The sequence below is a fragment of the Bufo bufo genome, chromosome 2, assembly GCF_905171765.1.
Source record: "Bufo bufo chromosome 2, aBufBuf1.1, whole genome shotgun sequence".
NCBI classification, from domain to species: Eukaryota; Metazoa; Chordata; class Amphibia; order Anura; family Bufonidae; genus Bufo; species Bufo bufo.
Window position 1 is genome coordinate 566,172,749 of NC_053390.1, and position 24,570 is coordinate 566,197,318.

General features: G+C 43.5%; 1 protein-coding gene across 5 annotated transcripts in view; it reads left to right on the plus strand.

Annotated features, from left to right (window-relative positions):
• Window positions 1-24,570, plus strand: part of PDLIM5 (PDZ and LIM domain 5) — a 207,458-nt gene that overhangs the window by 75,804 nt on the left and 107,084 nt on the right. For 4 of the 5 annotated variants that reach the window (XM_040418165.1, XM_040418167.1, XM_040418168.1 and 1 more), the window contains exons 4-5: window positions 17,706-17,745; window positions 20,024-20,445. In XM_040418165.1, the coding sequence (XP_040274099.1) occupies window positions 17,706-17,745; window positions 20,024-20,445 (462 nt within the window). The remainder of the gene's footprint in view (window positions 1-17,705; window positions 17,746-20,023; window positions 20,446-24,570) is intronic. The other variant, XM_040418170.1, reaches the window with a different exon arrangement.

Below are 24,570 nucleotides of genomic sequence, written 5' to 3' on the forward strand. Positions count from 1 at the left end.
GCATGTACACACCCTCTATCTCCCCAGCCTGTGGCTGGATTGCAAGACTTTTTTTTTAAAGGCGCTCCATGCCCCAGGAAGGTACCTGAGCAATCTTGGTCACTAGCTTTTCTAGTTCCTAGTGTGAAGGTGTTTTGGAAGTTTCTGGTTTTATGTGTACCGGACTTGGCTTCTTGATTTAATGGATTTTGCTTGTTTGCCACCTGCCTCTGACCTTGGACTTCGATTATGGACTTTGCTTGATCGCTGCCTGCCCTGACTCCAGACTTCCTGACCACATTTTTCCCCCTCGGTGCTTGCATCGTTTATCTCTGACCCGATGGTTAGCTGCCACTGGCTCGGGGACTGCTCTGGAGTGGCACCTGGTAACTGCCCTGACGGCCTAAGCCTATCCTCACCATCAGAGGCTCTAGTGAAGACCAGGTAGTTACTTAGTCATGCCCCTCCAGGTTCCACACCCGCTTTTAGAATACTTGAAATTCAAACATCAACTGTGAGTGATATTATTACAAATTAGAAGCATTTAGGAACCACAGCAACTCTGCCATGTTGCAGACCACGTGGGCTTTTAGGGTACTGACGCATAGTGCATTACAGTCGCCTGTGCTCTGCAGAGTTCCAGACCTCCTCTGGCATTAATATCAGAACCGAATTTTGCAATGAGGGCTTCATGGTATGGGTTTCCATGACCGAGCGGTTGCATGCAAGCCTTACATCACCACACAAAATGCCAAACGTTGGATAGAATGGTGTAAAGTATGCTACCACTGGACTCTGGAACAGTGGAAATGTGTTTTATTGAGTGACAAATCGCCCTTCTCCATCTGGCAGTCTGATGGACAAGTCGGGGTTTGGTGAAAGCCAGGAGAACATTACCTGCCTGACTGTATTGTGTGAACTGTAAACTTTGGTGGAGGATGGATAATGTTATGGGGATGTTTTTCTGGAGTTGGCCTAGGCTCCTTCTTTCCAGTGAAGGGTTATCTCAATGCTTCAGCATACCAAGACAGTTTGGACAATTGTATGCCTTGAACATTGTGTGAACAGTTTGGGGAGAGCCCTTTTCTGTTCCAGCATGACTGTGCCCAGTGCACAAAGCAAGGTCCATAGAGGCATGGTTTGATGGGTTTGACGTGGACAAACTTTTTTGACCCCATCGAACACCTTTGGGATGAACTAGAGTGGAGATTGAGCCAGGTCCCCTTGTCCAACATAAATGCCTGACCTCACAAATACTTTTCTGCATGAATGGGCAAAAATTCCCACACACCTATTCCAAAATCTTGTAGAAATCCTTTCCAGAAAAGTGGGTACTGTTCTAGTTGCAAACGGGAGACCAACTCCATACGAATGCCTATGAATTTTGAATGGGATTTCACAATAGCTCCTGTAGATGTAATGTGTAAGTGTCCCAATACTTTTGTCCATATAATGTATGAGAAAATTACCGGTAAATTTAATAGCATTTTTCAAAAATAGGTTTTGGCTGCAGTGATGATGTCCTGTATACCACTGCTGGCAATTATTTGCCTCTGTGTACAGCACAAGACTGAGACTGACGCCAGTGATTCGCTGCAGTGGTATGAGGGATGTGTACCCAAAATAGTATGTCATTGCTGCAGCCCTAGCTGTGGCACTGGATTGTCGGGGGCTCAGTAAGTTCGTGTTTTTTTTAATTTTTTATAGCTCTTAAAAACCAGAACTCAGTAAACCCTTATATAGAACCTCCTAGAAAGGAAAGGCCAATTTGCCAAAGGTCAGATAAAGTACAAGTGATCCCGGGAGGAACTGAATACTCGCATTGACATCATCCTCTGTTAATGGCTGGGTCTTGCTTTGCAGTCACATGTTTCCAGTGATTGCATGTGTCTTTGAGCATGGCAGTGTGCTGCTACTTGTAGTGCTTGTTTGCTTTAAGTCCTGTCTATCTCTCCTTGAGGATGATTTGAGGGGTTACACTGATATGAGATTTAGATAAAACTTGATTTGTAGACCCACATTGCTCTCGTCGGTCACTCATACGTGGATACTGCTATATACCTTTCAATTACTACAAGTGCCATCTCTGTATAATGTTAACACTGTTTCTACTTTAACTCTAATTTATCATCTCCTTGCCCCTGATTTCTGGCATAAAAAAATCACAAACCTTGTGTTTGCAAATTTTTAGGCGCCATTGTGATAAATGGTGTTTTTACACTGCCCTCCCCACTTCTCCATGGGCATGGAGGGGGCATGGCCAGCAGCCAAGACAAATGTATTTTGGCAACTCCGGGCTACCATAGATTTCTGTTTAGGCATACGGACTGCTGGAGGTTATGCCTAATATATGATGAGGCGTGCGCCTCTTGATATATCGGGCACATTGTCTGGCAGTGCAGTGGATATAGAGAGAGGCATAGAAAGTGCCAGCTTGATAAATCTCTGCCGCCCTCCTGTGCTTTGTAGATGAACAAGCAAATACTTAATTGATGTGGTCACCTAAATTATTGTTTCTTGCCAGCAAATCGTGCTGTCTAAACATCGATCTGCTGCCCGGAAACGATGGCGGTGTCACTATTAATTAAGCAATTGCTCTTCCCCAAACAATGGAGGTGAGTGCTGCATGTAAATGCTGTTCTCACCTCCTGTAATGCGCGGTCAGTTATGGGGAATGAACGGGTTATGTAGAGGGGCTTTTACAGCAGTAGAATGTTTGTTTGTTTTTTGTATAATTATAACCATATCTTGTTATCTAGAAGTTACTGCCCTACAGTTCCCTCTGATAAATTGCCTTCGGAAAGGTATTCATTTAGCTGGCGAGGACACTGAACTCTATCTGTTCAGTGTGTTTACTATGTCACCATGGTGATAAACCACAAGCCTTCTCTGAAATTTCTTTCTGCTGAATCACCAGAATTTCAGCAAAAACACCGCCCTTTCTATTTATTTTATTTTGTATCTACTTTATATAAGGATCAGGTAGATTTAATGGGTTGCGTGAGCAATACAAGTTATCTAGAAAAGGTCCAGAATGATAGAAAAATTTTGAATAAAAAATATTATTCACCACTGACCTCCCACCGATTCTGATGATTCCTGGTACCTCTTGACACGCACGGAGTGAATTGCTCAGCCAATCAATGGCTGCCGTGGTGACCCACTCACACACTTTTTAATAATTATTTTTGCCTACACCAAGCGCTATAAATTGAAAATCTGGTTTGGAGCCACTTTAAAGCTATAACTGTTTTTTAAGCATATGGCTAATATAATTAGTTGGGTATAAGGATCAAAACATAAGACTTTACTGATTTCCCTAATTGTTGCCCATGGATTGGTTGGTAACAAATGGTACTTCAAACAATGATCATTGGATTGTAATCTGAAACTTGGGGTGCTGCCACACCGTTTTTTAATGCAAAATCAGGAGTGGATCAAGTCGTATCTGACCTTTTTAATATATTTTTTCTACTTTTATGATCCGCTCCTAATTTTGCCTTCAAAAACTGCATAAAGAAACCTGAACATGTGACAGCACCCCTAAAGGGCTTCCACATCTTTAGTTTTTTGGTGCACTTTTTGAAGGCAAAACCAGGAGTGGATAAAAAAGTAATATCTGGCCTTAATACTTAATTTTTTTTTCCTTCTATGATCCACTCCTGATTTTTAGCTTCCAAAGCTGCATCAAAAAACTTGAACGTGTGGCAGCACCCTCAGGTTACGGGAAGCTGATTTTAATGGCACCATTTTGGAATACATCAGATTGGGTTGTATAACTTTTTTATTCGTGTACATGAGCAAAGTTTTGGTGGTTACAGAGTGAAAAAAAAAAAAGGCAATTCAACCACTGTTTTTAGGGTTTCATTTTTACTGTGTATGTATTATGGGAATTTTTTTAATTTTTTTTTATTATAAATATATTTTTAATTCAATTTCTTTTACATTTTTTAGCCCCCTTAGGGGACGAGAACTGCAGTCTTTTGTATTACAGTGCATAGTGATTCTGATAGGCAGGCTAGCAACTGGGACATGGTAGACCTAGGGACGGGGTGCTGATCAGAGGACAGAGGGAGCTTCCTCCCTTTGTCTAACCACTCGGATCCTGTTGTCGACATTGACGGGCCTTATTGACACGACAGTGAAAATGGTTGTGTGATGACTTGTGTCATCTGCTTATGTCCCAGAGCAGAAAAGTGTTAAATCAAGTTTCACTTTTTTTGTTTAAGAATTGTTGTTTCCCCCCCCCCTTCCCTTTTCTGTAGAGATCTTGTCTCAGCAGTCATCCCATTATTATTACAGACAGAATTACAATCAGTGATAACACCTGTATTACTAATACGTGATAAACTCACCTCCTTCTCTGTGCATAAGAAAAAAACAGAATGAAGCAATATGATAAGAATCTCAATTGAATGTCACGGAGCCTCTTCCGATTTAGGCTACTTTCACACTAGCGTTTTGTGCGGATCCGTCATGGACGGATAATGCAACCGTCTGCATCTGTTCAGAACGGATCCTTTTGTATTATCTTTAACATAGCCAAGACTGATCTGAACACCATTGAAAGTCAATGGAAGACAGATTCGTTTTCTATTGTGTCAGTGAAAATGGATCCGTCCCCATTGACTTAGGGCTCGTTCACATGAACGTGTGAAGCCCGTGCTGTGGACCGCAAATTGCGGTCCGCAATGCACGGGCACAGTCTGTGGGGCAGGCGCAAAAATATAGAGAAAGTTCTATCTTTTTGCAGTGTGGAGGCACCAAACGGAACCCCAGAAAACACTTCCGTAATGTTCCGTTCTGTTCTTTCATTCCGGATTTGTGGACCCATTGAAATGAATGGGTCTGCATCCGTGATACGGAATGGCCACGGAACGGTGCCTGTGTATTGCAGATCCGCAAATGTGGTCCACAGTACGGCAACGAGCATCGCATGTTCGTGTGAACGAGCCCTTACATTGTGTGCCAGGACGGATCCGTTTGGCTCAGTTTCATCAGACGGACAGCAAAACGCTGCAAGCAGCGTTTTGGTGTCCGTCTCCAAAGCGGAATGGAGACTGAACTGATGCATTCTGAGGGGATCCTTTACCATTCAGAATGCTTTAGAATGCAAACTGATGCGTTTTGGACCACTGAACGGATCTCCCAAACGGAAAGCCAAAACGCCAGTGTGAAGGTAGACTTGGCCCCATTGAATAGAGCAGACTCCCACCCTGCAAACACTGTGCCAAGGATGGAGATGTCCATTCTTTGCACAGCCCTGGTATTAAACCACGGCCATATGAAGTGCAGCGCAGCCTCTAATTGAAAGCAACGAGAGGCAGTTTCAGAGCGCCTGCCAGCCTGCAACAAATAGATGCCATGTGAATGGGGCCTAGGAGACTTTTCACTGTATGGGCAAATTCCTTATTTTAAGCTAGTGCTATAAAATAGAAAGCTGATAGTTTGCCATTCTACATTACATAACCTTTCAGTAGAACTCTGGGAAACCTTGCCTTTTGCTTTCACGTCAAGCAGTATTTTGGTCCCTGGAAACATAAAAAGTAGACCCATGTCTGTAGAGAACATACTGTTAAGGGTTTATATATCTGAACTGAGTAGTGTGGGAAAAAGGACATTCTGTGGCAGTGACCTGCTCCAGCTTAGACTCCCATGTGGACTTGGTCTGGTATTTTAGAGGGAAATGTCTGAGCACAAAGACCAGAAATGAAAAGCAAAATATTAGATGTGAAAACGGAGTAATTGGCTGGCAATGCTTATACTCTGACCAGTATCATTTTGTCTGTTCCCTAATAAGGCCGTTCTCTGATGTTTGGAATGTTTTAAGATGCCTCCAGTGTCAGCTGAAATAGTCATTGTGTGACCACATTGGTATCTGTGCTGTGTTTATTACTTAGTGGGGTTATTCCTCGATGAATATAAAAATCGTACATTATTTAATACATGGTAATCTCTTACAGAGCTGCCCTGCTTCAATTGCTCTGCTAGAATTATTTCAAGATGGTTGCTCAAGGGGCACGTCCTGTAACTGTCACGGCTTCTAACAGAAAAGATGACTTCTAGCGGCTGGCAGAGTACTCCTTCCCAACCATAGTCAAATTGACCCCCAACCATAGCTCAATGGTTAGATAATGTTGACTGCCTGTAACGGCTAGAGGAGGAATTGGCTAAATGGGTCTCTAGGAAACCTATTTTCTCTAGGTCTATTTGGTTCCCATGGGCGCGTTATAGACCTTTTGAGAAGCCATAGGACTTACCTTATTAGGTTGTGTGCACCTTTCACATTATCTATCTATCACACATTGACCTATAACCCTCGCCTGTCTATTTCACAAAATTACTTAAAGGGGTTATCTGGGTTCAGAGCTGAACCCGGACATATCCCCATCTTCACCCCTCCGCCCCCCCCTGACATCAGAGCATTTCATGAATCGCACAGGGCAAAGGCATTTTTTGGAGATCCAGTGATGTACCAGGCTCTCCATAGGGGACTGCTAGGAAGGTCCAAATGAAATGCTGCACAGTTATCAGAACACTGAGCAAACAGGAGCTAGGAGAACAAAAATCACAGGCACTAACAAGCAGTAAGTGCCATACTTAAGTCCCCCAAGTTCTGAGATTTGGCGCCCAAGCCAGGGACTGGATTGGCCCGGTGTCCAGACTTATTTATATGTTGACCAGCCAGGGCTTGGCTGAACGGCATGGCAATCGATCCTGTGCAGAGGAACATGGTCGGGGAAGTTCCTGACAGTCTGGCAGTGACTTTATCCTCTCTCCCCGTTGGAAATACATTTTCTGTATTCTCGGTGCTAGTAGCAAATAGCTGTGCGAGTGAGAAACTTAAATGGCAGGCACACCTAAGGCTAACTTCACACCAGCGTTTTTGCTGGATGCGTCATGGATAAGCAAAAACCACAAATCCGTTATGAACTGATCTGGTTGTATTATCTCTAAAATAGCCATGACTGATCCATCTTGCTCTGCATCCCCGTCATGGGAACGCAACCAAACGGAAAAGAATGCATTCTGGTGCACTCCGTTTCATTCAGTTTTGTCCCCAAAACTGAAGCATTTTCCTCCACTATTGAGATCCTATGACTGATTCAATAGCAGAAATTGAAAATGCTAATGTAAAAGTAGCCTAAAGGGACACATTATTGTGGACCACATTATTTTATTTATTTTTTACAAAAATAGGTGGATCTCTTTCTGGATATAATTTTTGAATTCATTCTATATATTCTACTTTCTACTCTGGCTCTTAACTTCCTCCATTGTTTGGAGGACAAACAGAGATGTCCACAAATGAGAATCAGTGTAATGGCTATCAGGGTCTAACGAGACCAACAGCAGAGCTGTCATACTGTAATCCCTTTTCTACTAATCTACTATTGTATTGACAGATAACTGCTGCTCTGAGGGAAAGATGTTAACTTACTATAGGATTCCTATTTATATATGAATTTTACTGACAGTACTCCCTTTTGGGGTCATTTATCACACTGGTATAAAGTAGAACAGGCTTAGTTGCCCATAGCAACCATTCAGATTCCATCTGTCATTTTTGACATCTCCTTTGGAAAATGAAAGGTGGAATCTGTCTGGTTGCTATGGACAACTAAGCCAGTTCTACTTTACACCAGTCTGATTCAGCAATTCAGCTTTGGCTTTATACTACGGAGCTTAGTACAAAGTACTGCTTCAAAATACTGTAAATTTTGAGTTGGCTTTTCAAGATAATTCTTGTCTGACTCTTTGTGAAGTCTTGTTTCCTCCTGTGTTCTTAAAGCAAGGCAGGGCATCCTTGTCGTCATTCACAAGGAGAGTCAGGAAGGCTTGGTATTTCATGGCATTTCTTACATGGTATTTACAGTATGTCATACTGCTGCTTTATTCTTGTGCATACAGGTGACTCACTCAGATTAACAGTCTCTCGCTCGCTCGCTCTCTCTCTCGCTCTCTCTCTCGCTCTGTCTCTCTGTCTCTCTGAGAGAGAGAGAGGCTGTTAATCTGAGTGAGTCACCTGTATGCACAAGAATAAAGCAGCAGTATGACATACTGTAAATACCATGTAAGAAATGCCAGATGTATCAGTCAATCAGTCAATTGCATGAAGTAGATGAAACTTGTGCAGGTCGTGTTTTACATTGCCAGGCTAAATGTAAATGTTCACTTATTATACGCATCATCTGTGGCACATTTGAGGCTGTACTCCCCTACTTGGTCACGTTTGTTACTGGATCGTTCTTTTTAATTTTATTTTTATTTTTTATTGCAATTATATAAGAAACATGTAGAAAATCAGAAAAATCCAAAGATCCATATTACAAATCAAGAATATAATAGCATTTTACCCCAAATACCCACCCCCCACCCGAGAGAGAGAGAGAGAGAGAGAGAGAGAGAGAGAAAGGAAAAAAGAAATCATTTTTAATTAAAAAATTATACAAACATCCGGCCCTAGTTCAACCATTTTTTCCATATTTTATCAATTTTTTTTCTGCTCTCTCACTATATCTCTCAGAGACCCGTTCCAATCTAATCAAATTAGCAACTGCTTCTTGCCACTGTCCCACTGTAGGGGGATCTTCATTTACCCATTTCCGAAGTATAAGAAGTCTAGCTTGAAATAATACTTTGCCTAAAACCAATCGTATCTCTTTATTTAATTTAAGATGTTCTGTAGCCCCTAATATACAAACTACTGGGTCTTCAGAAACTTGAACACCTAGAAATACTAATACAGTCTCTGCAATTTCTTTCCAATACCTAAATAGTTTAGGGCATCTCCAAAAACAATGTATAAGATCCGCCTTCTCTCCCCTACATTTTGGGCACTTATCAGAAGTTCTTACCCCCATTCTCTTTAACGCCCAAGGAGATCGATGTAATCTATGAACTATAAAAAACTGAGAAATCTTGTGTGAGGCCCTTTCTGACACCACAGTATAACTTCTAAGAGCATCATTCCATTTTTCTTCCGTAAAAGACGGAAGCTCTTTTTCCCATTTCTCTCTGGCAAGTATCGTAATCAGTCATTTTTTTTCTCCTTCCATCAAAATCCCATATCTTTTTGCCGTTGTTCCTCTTTTTTCTCCTGCATTAGTAAATTGATGTATTCTATCTGATTGTTCCTTTCTATATTTATCTAAGTTCACCGATTGTCCTCATAGCATTTTTGAGCTGAAAATATTTATAGATATCCTTTTGGGGGATCCCAAACTCCCTTACCAAGGTGCCAAAATCCTTCAGTTTATCTTTCTCGAATACTTGACCTAGATATTTCATTCCCTTTTTATCCCAGTCTATAGAAGACCTAATCATTTGCAATTCCTTTAAGTTGGTATTTTTCCAAATGAGTGTATACTGCAAATAACCTTTAATATCTAATATTTTTTTAACTTCCACCCAAAAATATATATATCATATTGAATTCAATATTCAATTTTCTGTGGTATTTTTTTTCCCAGTGTTCCTGACTCCAAAACCTCTAAGTGATTCCTTTCCCCACTCCATCCCATTTTCATTAATTCCTCCCTTCCCACTAAACTAGGGGTGCACCGAAATTCCGGCAGCCGAAAATATCGGCTGAAAATGCACCTAATCCACTTCAGCCGATATTGTTACATATCGGCCGAAAATATGGGGTGTGGGATTTGTCACCCACCATCTGTGGGCGGGCGCCGGGCGGGCGGTTTACTTTGTCACTGCATCTTTATTTTACCTTACAATCGTGAGGCTCCAGTAACTAACAACTCTGCAGGCAGAGCGGAGGCCGGCGTAACGTCACTTACTCACGTGACGCGCCTGCCCCGCCTCCTTCATTCATAAAGTGGGCGGAGCAGGTGCGTCACGTGAGTAAGTGACGTTACGCCGCCCTCCGCTCTGCCCGCAGAGTTGTTACTGGAGCGTCACGATTGTAAGGTAAAATAAAGATGCAGTGAGTGATGCTGTGAGCAGCAGGGCCGGGGCTGTTATGGGTAGGGGGATCGGTCTGTGGCACTGCTATGGGGAGGGGGGATCTGTGCACAGTTATGGGGAAAGGGATCTGTGCACTGTTATGGGGAAAGGGATCTGTGCACTGTTATGGGGAAAGGGATCTGTGCACTGTTATGCCCATAACAGTGCACATATCCCCTTTCCATAACAGTGCACAGATCCCCCTCTCCATAACAGCGCCACCCACAGATCCCCCTCTCCATAACAGCGCCACCCACAGATCCCCCTCTCCATAACAGCGCCACCCACAGATCCCCCTCTCCATAACAGCGCCACCCACAGATCCCCCTCTCCATAACAGCGCCACCCACAGATCCCCCTCTCCATAACAGCGCCACCCACAGATCCCCCTCTCCATAACAGTGCCACCCACAGATCCCCCTCTCCATAACAGTGCCACCCACAGATCCCCCTCTCCATAACAGTGCCACCCACAGATCCCCCTCTCCATAACAGCGCCACCCACAGATCCCCCTCTCCATAACAGCGCCACCCACAGATCCCCCTCTCCATAACAGCGCCACCCACAGATGAATTTCATTCATGAAAAAGAATTATTAATAAAATCATTAAAAAAAAAGTATTTTAAAAGTATTTGGGCAAAAAGGCGGTTTCGGTTTTCGGTCAAGGGCATCCTGAATTTTCGGTTTCGGACCAGAATTTTCATTTCGGTGCACCCCTACACTAAACCGTTTAAACTTCACTTTATCTGACTATATTGTGTTATTAAATAATAAAAAAAAACAATTAGGAACTGCTAATCCACCCTCTCTTACTGGGAGCTGAAGCACTTCTCTCTTTAACCTAGGAATGGCACCTTTCCAAATAAAATCCCCCATTAAACTGTCTAATAACCTGAGAATTTTATTCGGCAACCTCATAGGGGCATTTTGTAAAACATACAGTATTTTTTGGGAGAAAAATCATTTTTATTAAATTCACCCAACCCTGAATTGACAATGGTAATCTTTTCCAAATATGAATTTTAGTTCTAAGTTCTTTTATTAAGGGGAGTACATTTAGCTTTTCATATTCTTCTACATTTCTAGAAATTTCTATACCTAAATATTTAAAACTCTCGTGTTTCTCAAGCACATGCACCCTTGAGTCCTTCTGTAATTGCCCCTTTCCTAATATCATATGGGATTTCCCCCAATTAATGTTTAAACCGGAAAAAAACCCCTATTACTCTATTAAACTCATCCCCGCTGTTGTGCATAAATAATAAAATATCATCGGCGTACATTGATAATCTTTCATTTCCTTCCCCATATTGAAAACCTTTAAACTCCCTATCATTTCTTATTATACATGCCAAGGGCTCTATTGCAATAGCAAATAATAATGGGGAGAGAAGGCATCCCTGCCTAGTGCCCCTGTAAAGGGCAAAAGGCAGGGACAAGCTTCCATCCACCATCACCCTAGACCTCGGATTGGAGTATATAAGTTGAATCCATCTTATAAATCCCTCGCCTATACCAACCCTTTTCAGAACTGCCCATAGATACTCCCACTCGATACAATCAAATGCCTTTTGGGCATCCAGTGAGAGTATAGCTTTCTCACCACTTTCTGTTTTATTGGCTTCGATATGAAGGTACAGCCTTCTTATATTTGAATATATCGTTCTTCCGGGTATATAACCTGTCTGGTCTTCATGAATTATACCTTTAATCACCTTGGAAAGCCTACCTGCCAAAACCTTTGCCAAAATTTTAACATCTGTATTTAACAGAGATATTGGTCTATATGAACCGGGATCTATTTGTTCTTTACCATTTTTTGGAATCAATGTAATAGATGCTTCTTTCATTGAGTCTGGTAAATGACCTATTTTTTGGGCCTCACACAGTGTCGCTATTAATTCTGGTATTAACACCTGCGCAAAAGTCTGTCACACCCTGGTGTTTTTACAGGTTTCCCCATACCCAAGACCTCTTCTAGTTCTAAAATAGATATTTCTTTTTCCAGATATTCCTTTTGGGCCTTAGATATCTCACTCAGGACAATCTGATCTAAATATTGGTCCAGATCTTTTTTTGTATATTGTACCCTAGACTTATAAAGTTCCTGAAAGTAATCCACAAAAACTTTTTTAATTCCTTCAGGTGAACTGACTATTCCCTCCGTATTATCTCTAATCGCCCCTATCCATGATTTTCCTCTCTGATTTTCTTTTTTGCTATACCTGCTAAAATTTTCCCAACCTTTTCTCCCTCTGAGGCTAGCCAAAACCCTTGGAAGAACAATTCTTTCCTACTTCTCTCTATCTGGTGAATTTTCAGCTTTTCATGTTCCTCCTCCCATTTCTTATTATTATTTCCAGAAGGGTTCATTATACATACTAATCTTGCTTCTAAAAAATTTTCAGCCCCAATGCCTTTTTAATGGATAAGGATCCGTTCAGAATGCATCAGTTTGCCTCCGTTCAGCCTCCATTCCGCTCTGGAGGCGGACACCAAAACGCAGCTTGCAGCGTTGTGATGTCCGTCTGACAAAACTGAGCCAAACGGATCCGTCCTGACTTGCAATGTAAGTCAATGGGGACGGATCCGTTTTTACTGACACAATATGGTGCAATTCAACGGATCCACCTCCCATTGACTTTCAATTTAAGTCAAAACTGATCCGTTTGCATTATCATAAAAAAAAAGTGACCTCCACAGGGGCATGCCCCCTTAACAGTGGCCTTTACAGCAATCTGCCCCTTAACACTGATCTCCATAGCAGACCGTCCCCTTAACTGTGACCTCCCACAGCAGCCTGCCCCTAGGGTGGCCAGAGGTCCAGTTTTAGGCTGGACAGTCTGGCTTTCAGACTCCCTGTCCTCCATCTGGCGCAGGGCCTGGACGGACACAAGGGATGTCCTCTTTGAAAAGCTCACTCTCAGACAGCAGCACAGTGCTGTCTGAGTGTGAGCTGCAGGAAGAAAATCACCATCCCTTCCACCCCTGCAGCTGATAGAAGTTGATTTTTAACTTCATTTTTTCAATCCTTGTCGGCTGAGTGGGAAAGGGTGTGGTCTAACCGAATTGGGGGGCGTGGCTTAGCGGAATATAAAAGTTTTTAACTTCATTTTTTTAATCCCTCTCAGCTGAGGAGTGGGAGGGGGCATGGCCTAACCGGATCGGGGGCGTGTCCTTTTAAACAGCTCTCTAAGACAGCAGCACTGTGCTGTCTGAGTGTGAGCTGCAGGGAGAAAGTCACCCTCCCTCCCACCCTGCTGCTGACAGAAGTTGATTTTTAACTTAAGTTTTTCAATATCTGTCGGCTGAGGCGTGGGAACGAGCGTGGCCTAACCAGATCGGGGCATGGCTTAGCGGGACCTAGAAAATGATTATTAACTTAATTTTTTCCATCCCTGTTGGCTAAGGAGTGTAAGGGGCTTGGCATAACAGTATCAGGGGCGTGGCTTAGTGGGAACTGGGGACAGGGCAAGGGTGACTCTTCTCTGGGCACCTTACTGGCTCATTTGCATTTCAAATAAACTGGATTTTCAGAGGATAACAACATCTATTGCTGGAACAAAGGCAGATCTTGAAATAAGGTACTAAGTGATATTAGGCCATGGCTTTACTTTAATAGTGATTATCCTGGTGACAGATTTCCTTTTTAAAGCCTTGCCTACAGCAGTGAAGAAAAATGGCTGGGTTGTTATGGAAACCTGGAGTAAAACTGTGTATGTGGAGACTGGAGGACCTGCGAGCTTCTATTGGCTGATAAGGGTCATGTGACCAAGCTTCTGAAAAATGCAACAAAACGGCTAATGCATTTTTTGGGAATAACTCAGGAAAGGTACATCCTAGAGAGCTGAGACCTGGTCTAAAACCTTCCCGGTGTGTCCTGTGTGCCAAAGTTAGTGATTCACCGTTGCGGATTCCTTTAGCGGACACACACACACACACACACACACACACACACAGCTTTATATATTAGATTATTTCTTTTAAGAGGTTTTCCATCATCTTGTAAAATTTGCCTAGAAGGACTAATCATGGGCTAAAATAATTAAAGCCGCAGTATTCTCCTGGTAAATCCCCCTGCCTTTCCATCGCTGCCCACTCCAATCCTTTGTTTACTGGGCTTCCATGTCTGTACCTCCACACTCAAAAGGTAGGACATGTCCTATCTTTGACCACATCTTGCGGCTCGTGGACCCATTGAAGTCAATAAGTCTGCACTGAGATGCGGAGTGCGCACAGCCAGTGCCCGTGTTTTGTGGATCTGCGGTTTGCAGTCCGCAACACAGACACATCGACCCCATGGTCATATGCAGGAGGCCTTAAGGGGTATTCTGGTTGTAGCAAGTTACGTACGCATTGCTGCTCTATTCATCTCTATGGGAGTTCCTCAAATAGATGAGCACTTTACTATCTACCTAAGAAAAACACAGAACATAATGGCACTAAATGCAAAATCTATATATAGACTAATGCCACATTTCATATAAATATGAGGTTCTTCGCAAATATAATTTGACCAAAGAATATCTGTGTCAACCTAAGGCCTCTTTCACACGAATGTGATGGATTAGGCTTGGGTGCGTTCAGGAAAACTCACACCACTTTGCAAGCAAGTTCAGTCAGTTTTGTCTGCGATTGCGTTCAGTTTTTTCTGCACGGGTGCAATGTGTTTTGATGCATTTTTCACGCGCGTGATAAAAAAAGTGAAGGCTTACAAACAACATCTCCTAGCAACCATTAGTGAAAAATGCATTGCATCCACACTTGCTTGCGGATGCAATGCGTTTTTCACTAAAGCCCCATTCACTTCTATGGGGCCAGGGCTGTGTGAAATACGCAGAATATAGAACATGTTCCTTTTTTCACGCAACGCAAAACTGATGCGTGAAAAAAAGCGCTTATGTACACATACCCATTGAAATGAATGGGTCAGGATTCAGTGCGGTTGCTATGCGTTCTCTTCACGCATCGCACCCGCGCGGAAAACTCGCTCGTGTGAAAGAGGCCTAAGGCTACTTTCACACTAGCCTTAGGTTTGTCATATTTTGAGGTTCTTTGCAAATATAATTTGACCAAAGAATATCCGTGTCAACCACAGTCTACTTTCACACTAGCCTTAGGTTTGTCCGGCAGGCTGTTTAGACGATTTTCTATGCCTAAACCAGGCTTAGAAAATGATGAATGAGATGAGCCTGTCGGCCCATCTCTGACTCCAGCCACTTTTTTAGACCAAAATTGGTGTATATATGGTCATCAATGACCCCCCTATGTATCAATCTACTCAGCTCCTCCTGCTCTATAACATTCTGCCTGTAGACCGCATTGCATTTCGTAGTAACAGGTTTTGTTTAAAGAGGACCTGTAACCTCTCCTGACATGTTTGTTGTAGTGACTACATGCATTCTCCATGTAATTGCAGTCCTGGAACATCTATTCTTATCACTGTGATGTGCTATTCCTTTATTTTTCTGTTAGAAGTTATGAATGAATTGCCAATAGTTTGCAGTGAAGGTCCAGATGGGTGTTACCAGTTGGGGATATGTCCCTGTCCAGTCTGACACTGCCAACACTGGTTGGATAATTCCCCCCCCCCCAACTGGTAACACCTATCTGGACTACTGGCAGTTCATTCATAACTTTTAGCAGTAATAAAGGAATGGCACATCCTAGAGTGATGTGATAGATAATCCAGAATTGTTATTACATGGGGAATGCATGTAGTTATTAATTAAAACAAGCATGTCAGGAGTGGTGACAGGTCCTCTTTAAAGGGTATGTACGCCTTCAGAGGCAATTTTAATATTTTTGCATTTTACTAATTTTTGGCTAAAAAATGATTTTTTCCAATTGGCTTTTATTAACAATATTGAGCCATTCTGTCATAAAGGGGTTAACAGTTTTTTTTTTTTTTTTTTTTTTTTTTGTGTGTGACTGGTACTTTCACTTTGTGCAGAATCATCCAAATAAATCTTATTTCTAAACTACTAAGAGGTCTTAAACACTTATTTAGGCAACATTCTTATCGGTAAGAACTGAGCTATGAGTGTTTAGGAGTTCATAGAGCAGAGATAAAGACCTGTCTGTTTCTGGTCTGACTGAAAAGACAGAAAATCTTACTAGAGCATGTCAGCTCTGTACAGAAAAAAGGATTCCTCAAAACCCTTAGGCCCCTTTCACACGGGCGAGAATTCCGCGCGAGTGCAATGCGTTAGGTGAACGCATTGCACCTGCACTGAATCCAGACCCATTCACTTCAATGGGGCTGTTCAGATGAGCGGTGATTTTAATGCATCACTTGTGTGTTGCGTGAAAATCGCAGCATGCTCTATATTCTGCGTTTTTCACGCAACCCAGGCCCCATAGAAATGAATGGAGATGCGTGAAAATTGCAAGCAAGTGCGGATGCGGTGCGATTTTCGCGCATGGTTGCTAGGAGATGATAGGGATGAGCAACCCCATTAAAGTCTAATCACTGTATTCTTTTCCCTTATAACATGGTTATAAGGGAAAATAATAGCATTCTTAATTCAGAATGCTTACTAAAATGTGGCTTGAGGGGTTAAACTTCTCTTGTTGGTGCAGCCGGCATCGTCTTCTTTCTTCTTCTTTCAGGACCTGCAAAAGGACCTTTGACGTCAGCGCAGGTCCTGCTGAATGAAGATAGAAATCGTCATCAAAGGTCCTTTTGCAGGTCCTGAAAGAAGAAGCAAGAAGACTATGCCAGCTGCGCGATCAATTGGATGAGGTGAGTTAATTCTTTATTTATTTTTTTAACCCCTCAATCCACATTTTAGTAAGCATTCTGTATTAAGAATGCTATTATTTTCCCTTATAACCATGTTATAAGGGAAAATAATACAAGGAATACACTTTAATGGGGTCCGGGGTTGCTTTCATCCCTATCGTCTCCTTAGCAACCATGCCTGAAAATCGCACTGCGATTTTCACGCAGACCCATATATTTCTATGGGGCCTGCGTTGCGTGAAAAACGCAGAATATAGAACATGCTGCGATTTTCACGCAACGCACAAGTGATGCGTGAAAATCACCGCTCATCTGAACAGCCCCATTGGAGTGAATGGGTCCGGATTCAGTGCAGGTGCAATGCGTTCACTTCATGCATTGCACTCGCGTGGAATTTTCGCCTGTGTGAAAGGGGCCTTAGGCCTCTTTCACACGAGTGTGACGGATTAGGTCCGGATGCGTTCAGGGTGTGTTCAGTGAAACTCGCACCATTTTGCAAGCAAGTTCGGTCAGTTTTGTTTGCGATTGTGTACAGTTGTTTCATTTTTTTTTCTGCGTGAGTGCAATGCGTTTTGATGCGTTTTTCATGCGCGTGATAAAAAAAACTGAAGGTTTACAAACAACATCTCCTAGCAACCATCAGTGAAAAACGCATTGCATCCGCACTTGCATCCGGATGCAATGCAGAATATAGAACATGCTGTATTTTTCATGCAATGCAGAACTGATGCATGAAAAAAATCATGTACACAGACCCATTGAAATGAGTGGATCAGGATTCAGTGCGGGTGCAATGTGTTCATGTCACGCATTGCACCCACGCGGAAAACTCGCTCGTGTGAATGCGCCCTTAGTGAAATAGGTTCAGCATTAGTAAAATGCATATACTATGTATTTGTCAGAGCTGGGTGACATGTTGCGAATCAGACGAGGTATTGCAGTATTAGAGACTGTTTCAGATATTGACAGCACATATAGTTTTATACAGATATATAACACACAGTTTTTTTTTTCAGAGCCGTGGCGATACAGAACACTCCAAATCCTCCACAAACGGTAAGTTGTGTTCCCCACTTGCACAACACGATAATAACAAGCTGGCATTTGGAATATCTACGTTCTTGTGTGTGGTCATCCAGTCTAAAGACAGTCCAGCTGCTGTGTAGCCTCTTGACATCATTGCAGTGGGCTGTGTCCTTGCTGTATGGCACCTTTTTACTGTGGAACACAAAGGAAATATTAAAAAATTATTTTTATTTTTTTAAATTTCCCCAAAAATGGGAGGCAAATGAATCTGACTACATGTTGATGGCAACAAATGTGCCAAAAAAACAATGAATAAAAATTAATTATTTTTTAAACATGAGAGATTTCCAAATGCTGACATTGAAGTGATGTGCTTTGAAAACTAATGCTCTAGTCTCCAGTCCGGTACATGAGATACTTCACAGTTGCCATTTCTTCTGGCTTATAGCACATTATAATAATTCCTATATGCTGCGTTTTATTGTCCATATTCATATGAGCGGTAAAGGGAGATGAGAAAAAATGTCTCGTGATGGAAGTGCCATAAAAAAATCGAAGAATCCCCTGATAGGCCCCGCACATTTCCTGTGCTCCAGTACTTTCCACCAGTGTGCGCCACAGCAGATGACAGCTGCCATCAATCCCTGGCTCCAGCGGTATACCGCAGAGGCCTGTAAGTGGCTACAGCAGTTATGTGGTCACTGCTGTTTCTCTTTGTTTACTGTGCTGCAGTCATGACATAAACTACAGCTTCAAGTGAACATCGCACGTGGCAGATATTTTGCCGAAAAATCTGTTCATGTGAATGGGACTGTTTGTTCTACAAACCCGATTCTGATTTGTTAGACAAATCTTCTGTGTGTGTGAACATACCCTTTAGGGGCTGTCCAGGATAGGCCATCATTGTCTAATATGGACAGACAATCCATAGTAAAATCATGGATAACCCCTTTAAGCCCCTGTTATAATTTTATCTCCTTGTACAACTATGTATAAATTCTTGGTTTGGAAACTTTTCTCAGAACCTTATCTTGACAATGACAAATACAAAAGACAGTAACAAAGGTCCACACAAGACACATGACATGAATGCTCAGCAGGTTCCTATGAACTTATAGAGGCATCTCCATCGCAGACATTTATGTCCTAAGATATGCCAGAAATATCTGATACCAGCTACCCTCACCTACATCAAGAAAGGGTCCCGCTGGCTTCTACATTCAGGCAGAGAATGAACAGAGAGGAAGTCATGCATGGTAGTAACAGACTGGGAACCCCGCTTCTCTATTTAATGTGTCACACTTTTCACAAAACTCTTGGCATGTCATATACATATTAAAAGTTGTGTTTGGTGGGGTTCTGAGTGCTGAGACCCCCACCGATCTCTAGAACGAGGAGAGAAGCATGCGCATATCACATGCTCTCTCTCCTCGCTGCGGCCCATAGACTGCTGTGGAGCCTGTCTTGTGCAGCGAGGAGAGAGTGCAATATGCCCACCCTTGTTCTAGGGATTGGTGGTGGTCCCAGCACTCAGACACCCCACCTATTATAACTTTTGATATGTCTCTATGACATGGCAAAAGTTTTGTGAAAAGTTAATGACTCTTTAAAGAGTTTGTCCCATCACACCATTTCCATGGCAAGATGTGACTAAGCACCGGCCTAGGTGGCTGGGGATTACAGAATCAGCCAAGCGGGCAGGCGCTCTGCTGAGTCCATAACTCCCATTGCCGTGGATGGGAGCTACACAAACAGCTTAGCAGAACAGGCTACAGTTTGGTGCTTCTGTAACTGACAGTAGCTTGTTCTGCTAGCCTGTTTGTGTACCTTCCATTCATGGTAATGGGAGTTATCGAATGAGCAGAGTGCCTGCTTGCTTGGCTGTTCCTGTAAGCCCAGCCACCTAAGGCCAGCGCTAAGTCCCATCTTGCAGTGGAAGTCCTTAAAGTGCAGATCTCAAAGGTTAGACATATATTCCATGGCATATTCTGTTGATGCGTTGTAAATGTCTGTGATGAGAATACCCCTTTAATAACCACTCAAAATATGCTAATAAAACGCAGCTTGTATGTAATTTCCAGATATTTAAACCCTTCTATCCATACTACTTTACAGACATAATCTGCTATATACCTCAATATGCAAGGCATACACTAGATATAGCTTAGTTTAGTTTGCCATACTCTATAAAAATCTAGGCCATGTATCTGACGGAACCCCAAAGGTAACCGTGTGGGGATAGTGTCAGCTCGTTATGTAACCTTTGCATGTGGTTGGTGTGTATGTTTTTGTTTCTTTTTATATATAGGAAGCACCAAAAGAGATTATAAAGCCAGTGCCCATTGCAACGCCCATCCCTGCTGTGCCCAAAGTCACAACTGCTGCTAGTGTGGCATTCAACAAAGCACCTAGACCATTTGGAGCCCCATCTCCATCCAAGCCTGCATCAATCCCTTCACCATCCTCTGCCTTTACCCCAGCTACCCAAGCCTCAGCACAACCATCCGCTTTCTCCCTGCTTGCTGCTGTAAACCCACCTGCCGCCACTACCACCGGATTGCATGCTAGTTACAAACCGTACACTGATGGGCAGGCGCCTATGACTAAACCTGCAGTCACCAATATCCCAAGGCAGCCTGCAAGCTACAGTCCTGTCAACCAGCATTCTAATAATGATGCTGCTAATGTGCAAAGAAGAGGACAAAATCTGGGGGACAAATCTCAAAATGGGTAGGTTGAGCTTGCATGTATTTTTGTTTTGTTTTTTGACGTGGATGAGACACTTGCTTTTCAGTGAGAGATGGGGACTTTTAAGAAAATCTGTCAGCAGCAGCATCCTCCCTATCAAACTGCCTGCATAGACACATAGTTGTGGTTCACCTGATTAAAACAATGGTTTTCTTTTGTTGATCCGAGGCTCTGTTCCACAAATTATACTTTTTCTTAGGCCTTTGGTGCAGTGAGGGAGTCACCAGGGCTCTGTGTCCAGCCCCTCCCTGGCTACTTTGATTGACAGGGCCAGGCAGTGGCAAAGCATTGAAGGGGCTGGCCAAAGAAAGAAGCGGAGCTTGGGTACAACAAGAGCAATGGTGATTCTCTCATTGCACCAAAGGCCTCATTTTCATATTAAGAAAAAGTATCATGGAGCCTCGGATCAACAAAAGAAAAACGGCTTTTTAATCTGGGAAACTCCAGCTACGGGTCTATGCAGACAGCTCCGTAGGGAGGACACCGGTGACAGGTTCTCTTTTTGTTGGTAACTCCACAGAATGTGCTTAAATGCTTCAATGGCACACAAGGCATTGCAGGTTCTCTCTTAAAGTCTGAGGAAAATGATCTAATTTGTCATGGATATATGCAATGTATGATCGCTGGGACCCCAGTGGGAACTGAGTGGTAGTGTGCCGCCCAATTGATTGGAGCAGTGGTCACACACGCGCACCACCATCACTGTTTGAATCACACATGGGACTTGCCCCCTGTTCCCAATATCAGTGAGAGTCCCAGTGTTTGGACCTCCAGCGATCATAGATGGGTTTTGAGAAAAGTCTCAACCCATGAATGGTTTTAAAAACAAAGGTCTCTATAAAGTGCTCAAACCCCTCTGGTACTGTTTGTGGATTTCTGTTATTGGGAATCTGACCCAAATTTGAAAAAAAAAGGTTGTTAAAATCAATAGTTTTTTTTTTAAATTAAAATAATTTGAAGAATAAAAGCTAAAATTTTAGCAGAAAACAGTATACATTTCAGACCTAGAAGTACTAAACACAACTGGGGGAATCCCACTGGCATCCAAAGGTTACAAGATGGAATGTGTCATGTCTTCAATGGCAGACATCGGTGTATTCCTTCTCTAGAGCATGATCATCACCAGTATGGTCCTTGTACATGTATTTATATCTCTGAGGTCAGTGACGGTGATATATATTGTGTATATAATCCTATAAACTATGTGTTAGACTTTTATAGGATTGTTCAGCAAGATTTATCTGCTTATTTTTGCTCAGTATCCACAGTATTTGGGCTTTCCAGAGGACTACTACTGTTCTCTCCATAAAAAACAGACCCGATGGACTTATGTGGGGTCACTCACTCGCAAAACAGATTTATTTCTTGTATTGCTAGCTTCTGCTGGTTGCCTTTGGGACCATACAGCAGTTTAGTTTCACACCGTGTTACCTGGCCTCCCACAATGCACTGCTCTCAGGTGAACGGACACCGGTGGAATTATGAATGTAGCTTCATCCATGAAGGTGCAGTGAAGCTCAAGGTCTTCCCCTAACATCTTTGCATCTCTCGTGCTCTGTCTGTGTTCTCATTCGGCGGCCCACAACATTTTTAGGATATTGGATGTCTATGGGGTATTCCAAGTGTGTGCTTAACCTGTAAGTAGACTTGGTCATGTTACAGCGAGGCTAGCTTCTGGAAAGCTTATGGTAAAGCAATCACCCCAGGCTCGGTAGAGAGGCCTGCTGTAAGGGGACATTGTTGGCAGATTTGTGAAAACTTGAATAGGTGTAAGAATTCCATTCCATGGAAAAATAACACTATAGCTTGCTACCTCCATCCATTAGTCTTTTCTGGATAGTGGGTTTATCTTTAGTAAGCTGATTCTTGTCATGGTGATGAAATAGTCTGAACTGAAAAATCAAAATGATATTTTGTTGAGGAGGAACAGGAGGTCCATCCATGCACACAGTACAATTTGCTGTACAATGCAGGAAACTAAGGCCCTGATTTAGGCCTCATGCACACGACCGTTGTGTGCATCCGTGGCCGTTGTGCCGTTTTCCGTTTTTTTTGCGGAACCATTGACTTTCAATGGGTCCGTGGAAAAATTGGAAAATGCACCGTTTTGCAGCCGAGACCGTGATCCGTGTATCCTGTCCGTCAAAAAAATAAGACCTGTCCTATTTTTTTGACGGACAACGGTTCACGGACCCATTCAAGTCAATGGGTCCGTGAAAGAACACGGATGCACACAAGATTGGGATCCGTGGCCGTAGGTTAGTTTTTATACAGACGGATCCGAAGATCCGTCTGCATAAAAGCTTTTTCATAGCCGAGTATAACCGACAGTATATTCTAACACAGAGGCGTTCCCATGGTGATGGGGACGCTTCAGGTTAGAATATACTAAAATAACTGTGTACATGACTGCCCCCTGCTGCCTGGCAGGTGCTGCCCCTGTAGTTAACACATTGGTGCCCAGTGTGGACGGCCCCCCCCTCCCTCCCCTGTAGTTAACTCATTGGTGGCCAGTGCGGACGCCCCCCCCCCCCCCTCCCCTGTAGTTAACTCATTGGTGGCCAGTGGGCCCCCCCTCCCCTGTAGTTAACTCATTGGTGGCCAGTGCGGCCGCCCCCCCCCCCTCCCCTGTAGTTAACTCGTTGGTGGCCAGTGGGCCCCCCCTCCCTCCCCTGTAGTTAACCCGTTGGTGGCCAGTGGGCCCCCCCTCCCTCCCCTGTAGTTAACTCGTTGGTGGCCAGTGGGCCTTCTCCCCTCCCTCCCCCTCCTAATTAAAATCTCCCCCCTATCATTGGTGGCAGCGGAGAGTACCGATCGGAGTCCCAGTTTAATCGCTGGGGCTCCGATCGGTAACCATGGCAACCAGGACGCTACTGCAGTCCCGGTTGCCATGGTTACTTAGCAATTTGTAGAACAATTATACTTACCTGCGAGCTGCGATCTCTGCGTCCGGTCGGGAGCTCCTCCTACTGGTAAGTGACAGGTCCGGCCGGGAGCTCCTCCTACTGGTAAGTGACATGACCTGTCACTTACCAGTAGGAGGAGCTCCCGCAGAGATCGCAGCTCGCAGGTAAATATAATGGTTCTACAAATTGCTAAGTAACCATGGCAACCGGGACTGCAGTAGCGTCCTGGTTGCCATGGTTACCGATCGGAGCCCCAGCGATTAAACTGGGACTCCGATCGGTACTCTCCCCTGCCACCAATGATAGGGGGGAGATTTTAATTAGGAGGGGGAGGGAGGGGAGAAGGCCCACTGGCCACCAACGAGTTAATTACAGGGGAGGGAGGGGGCCCGCTGGCAACCAACGAGTTAACTACAGGGGAGGGGGGGGGGGCGGCCACACTGGCCAGCAATGTGTTAACTACAGGGGGGGCTGCCCCCTGCTGCCTGGCAGCACCTGCTAGGCAGCAGGGGGTAGTCATGTACACAGTTATTTTAGTATATTCTAACCTGAAGCGTCCCCATCACCATGGGAAGGCCTCTGTGTTAGAATATACTGTCAGATTTGAGTTTCACGATGTAACTCAAATCCGACGGTATATTCTAACATAGAGGCGGACGCTTCAAGTTAAAATATACCATCGGATTGGAGAAAACTCCGATCCTATGGTATAATAACTCCTGACTTTACATTGAAAGTCAATGGGGGACGGATCCGTTTGAAATTGCACCATATTGTGTCAACGTCAAACGGATCCGTCCCCATTGACTTGCATTGTAATTCAGGACGGATCCGTTTGGCTCCGCATGGCCAGGCGGACACCAAAACGACTTTTTTTTTCATGTCCGTGGATCCTCCAAAAATCAAGGAAGACCCACGGATGAAAAAACGGTCACGGAAAAACGGAACCCCGTTTTGCGGACCGCAAAAAAATACGGTCGTGTGCATGAGGCCTAATCCAGAGCGGCATGTGCTGCACCGCCATTGATAGAGCCCGCACTGCCGGACTGAAATTTACTCCAGCTCGTTGATGGCATAGGTTTCAGTAATCATGTACGCCAGTCTCAGTGGCATCTAAAAACTGGGGGTTTTGACTTTTTAACGCCAAATCAGTGACACAAATGTCTCCATAAATATCCAAAGGAATCTCTCTAAATTGTAA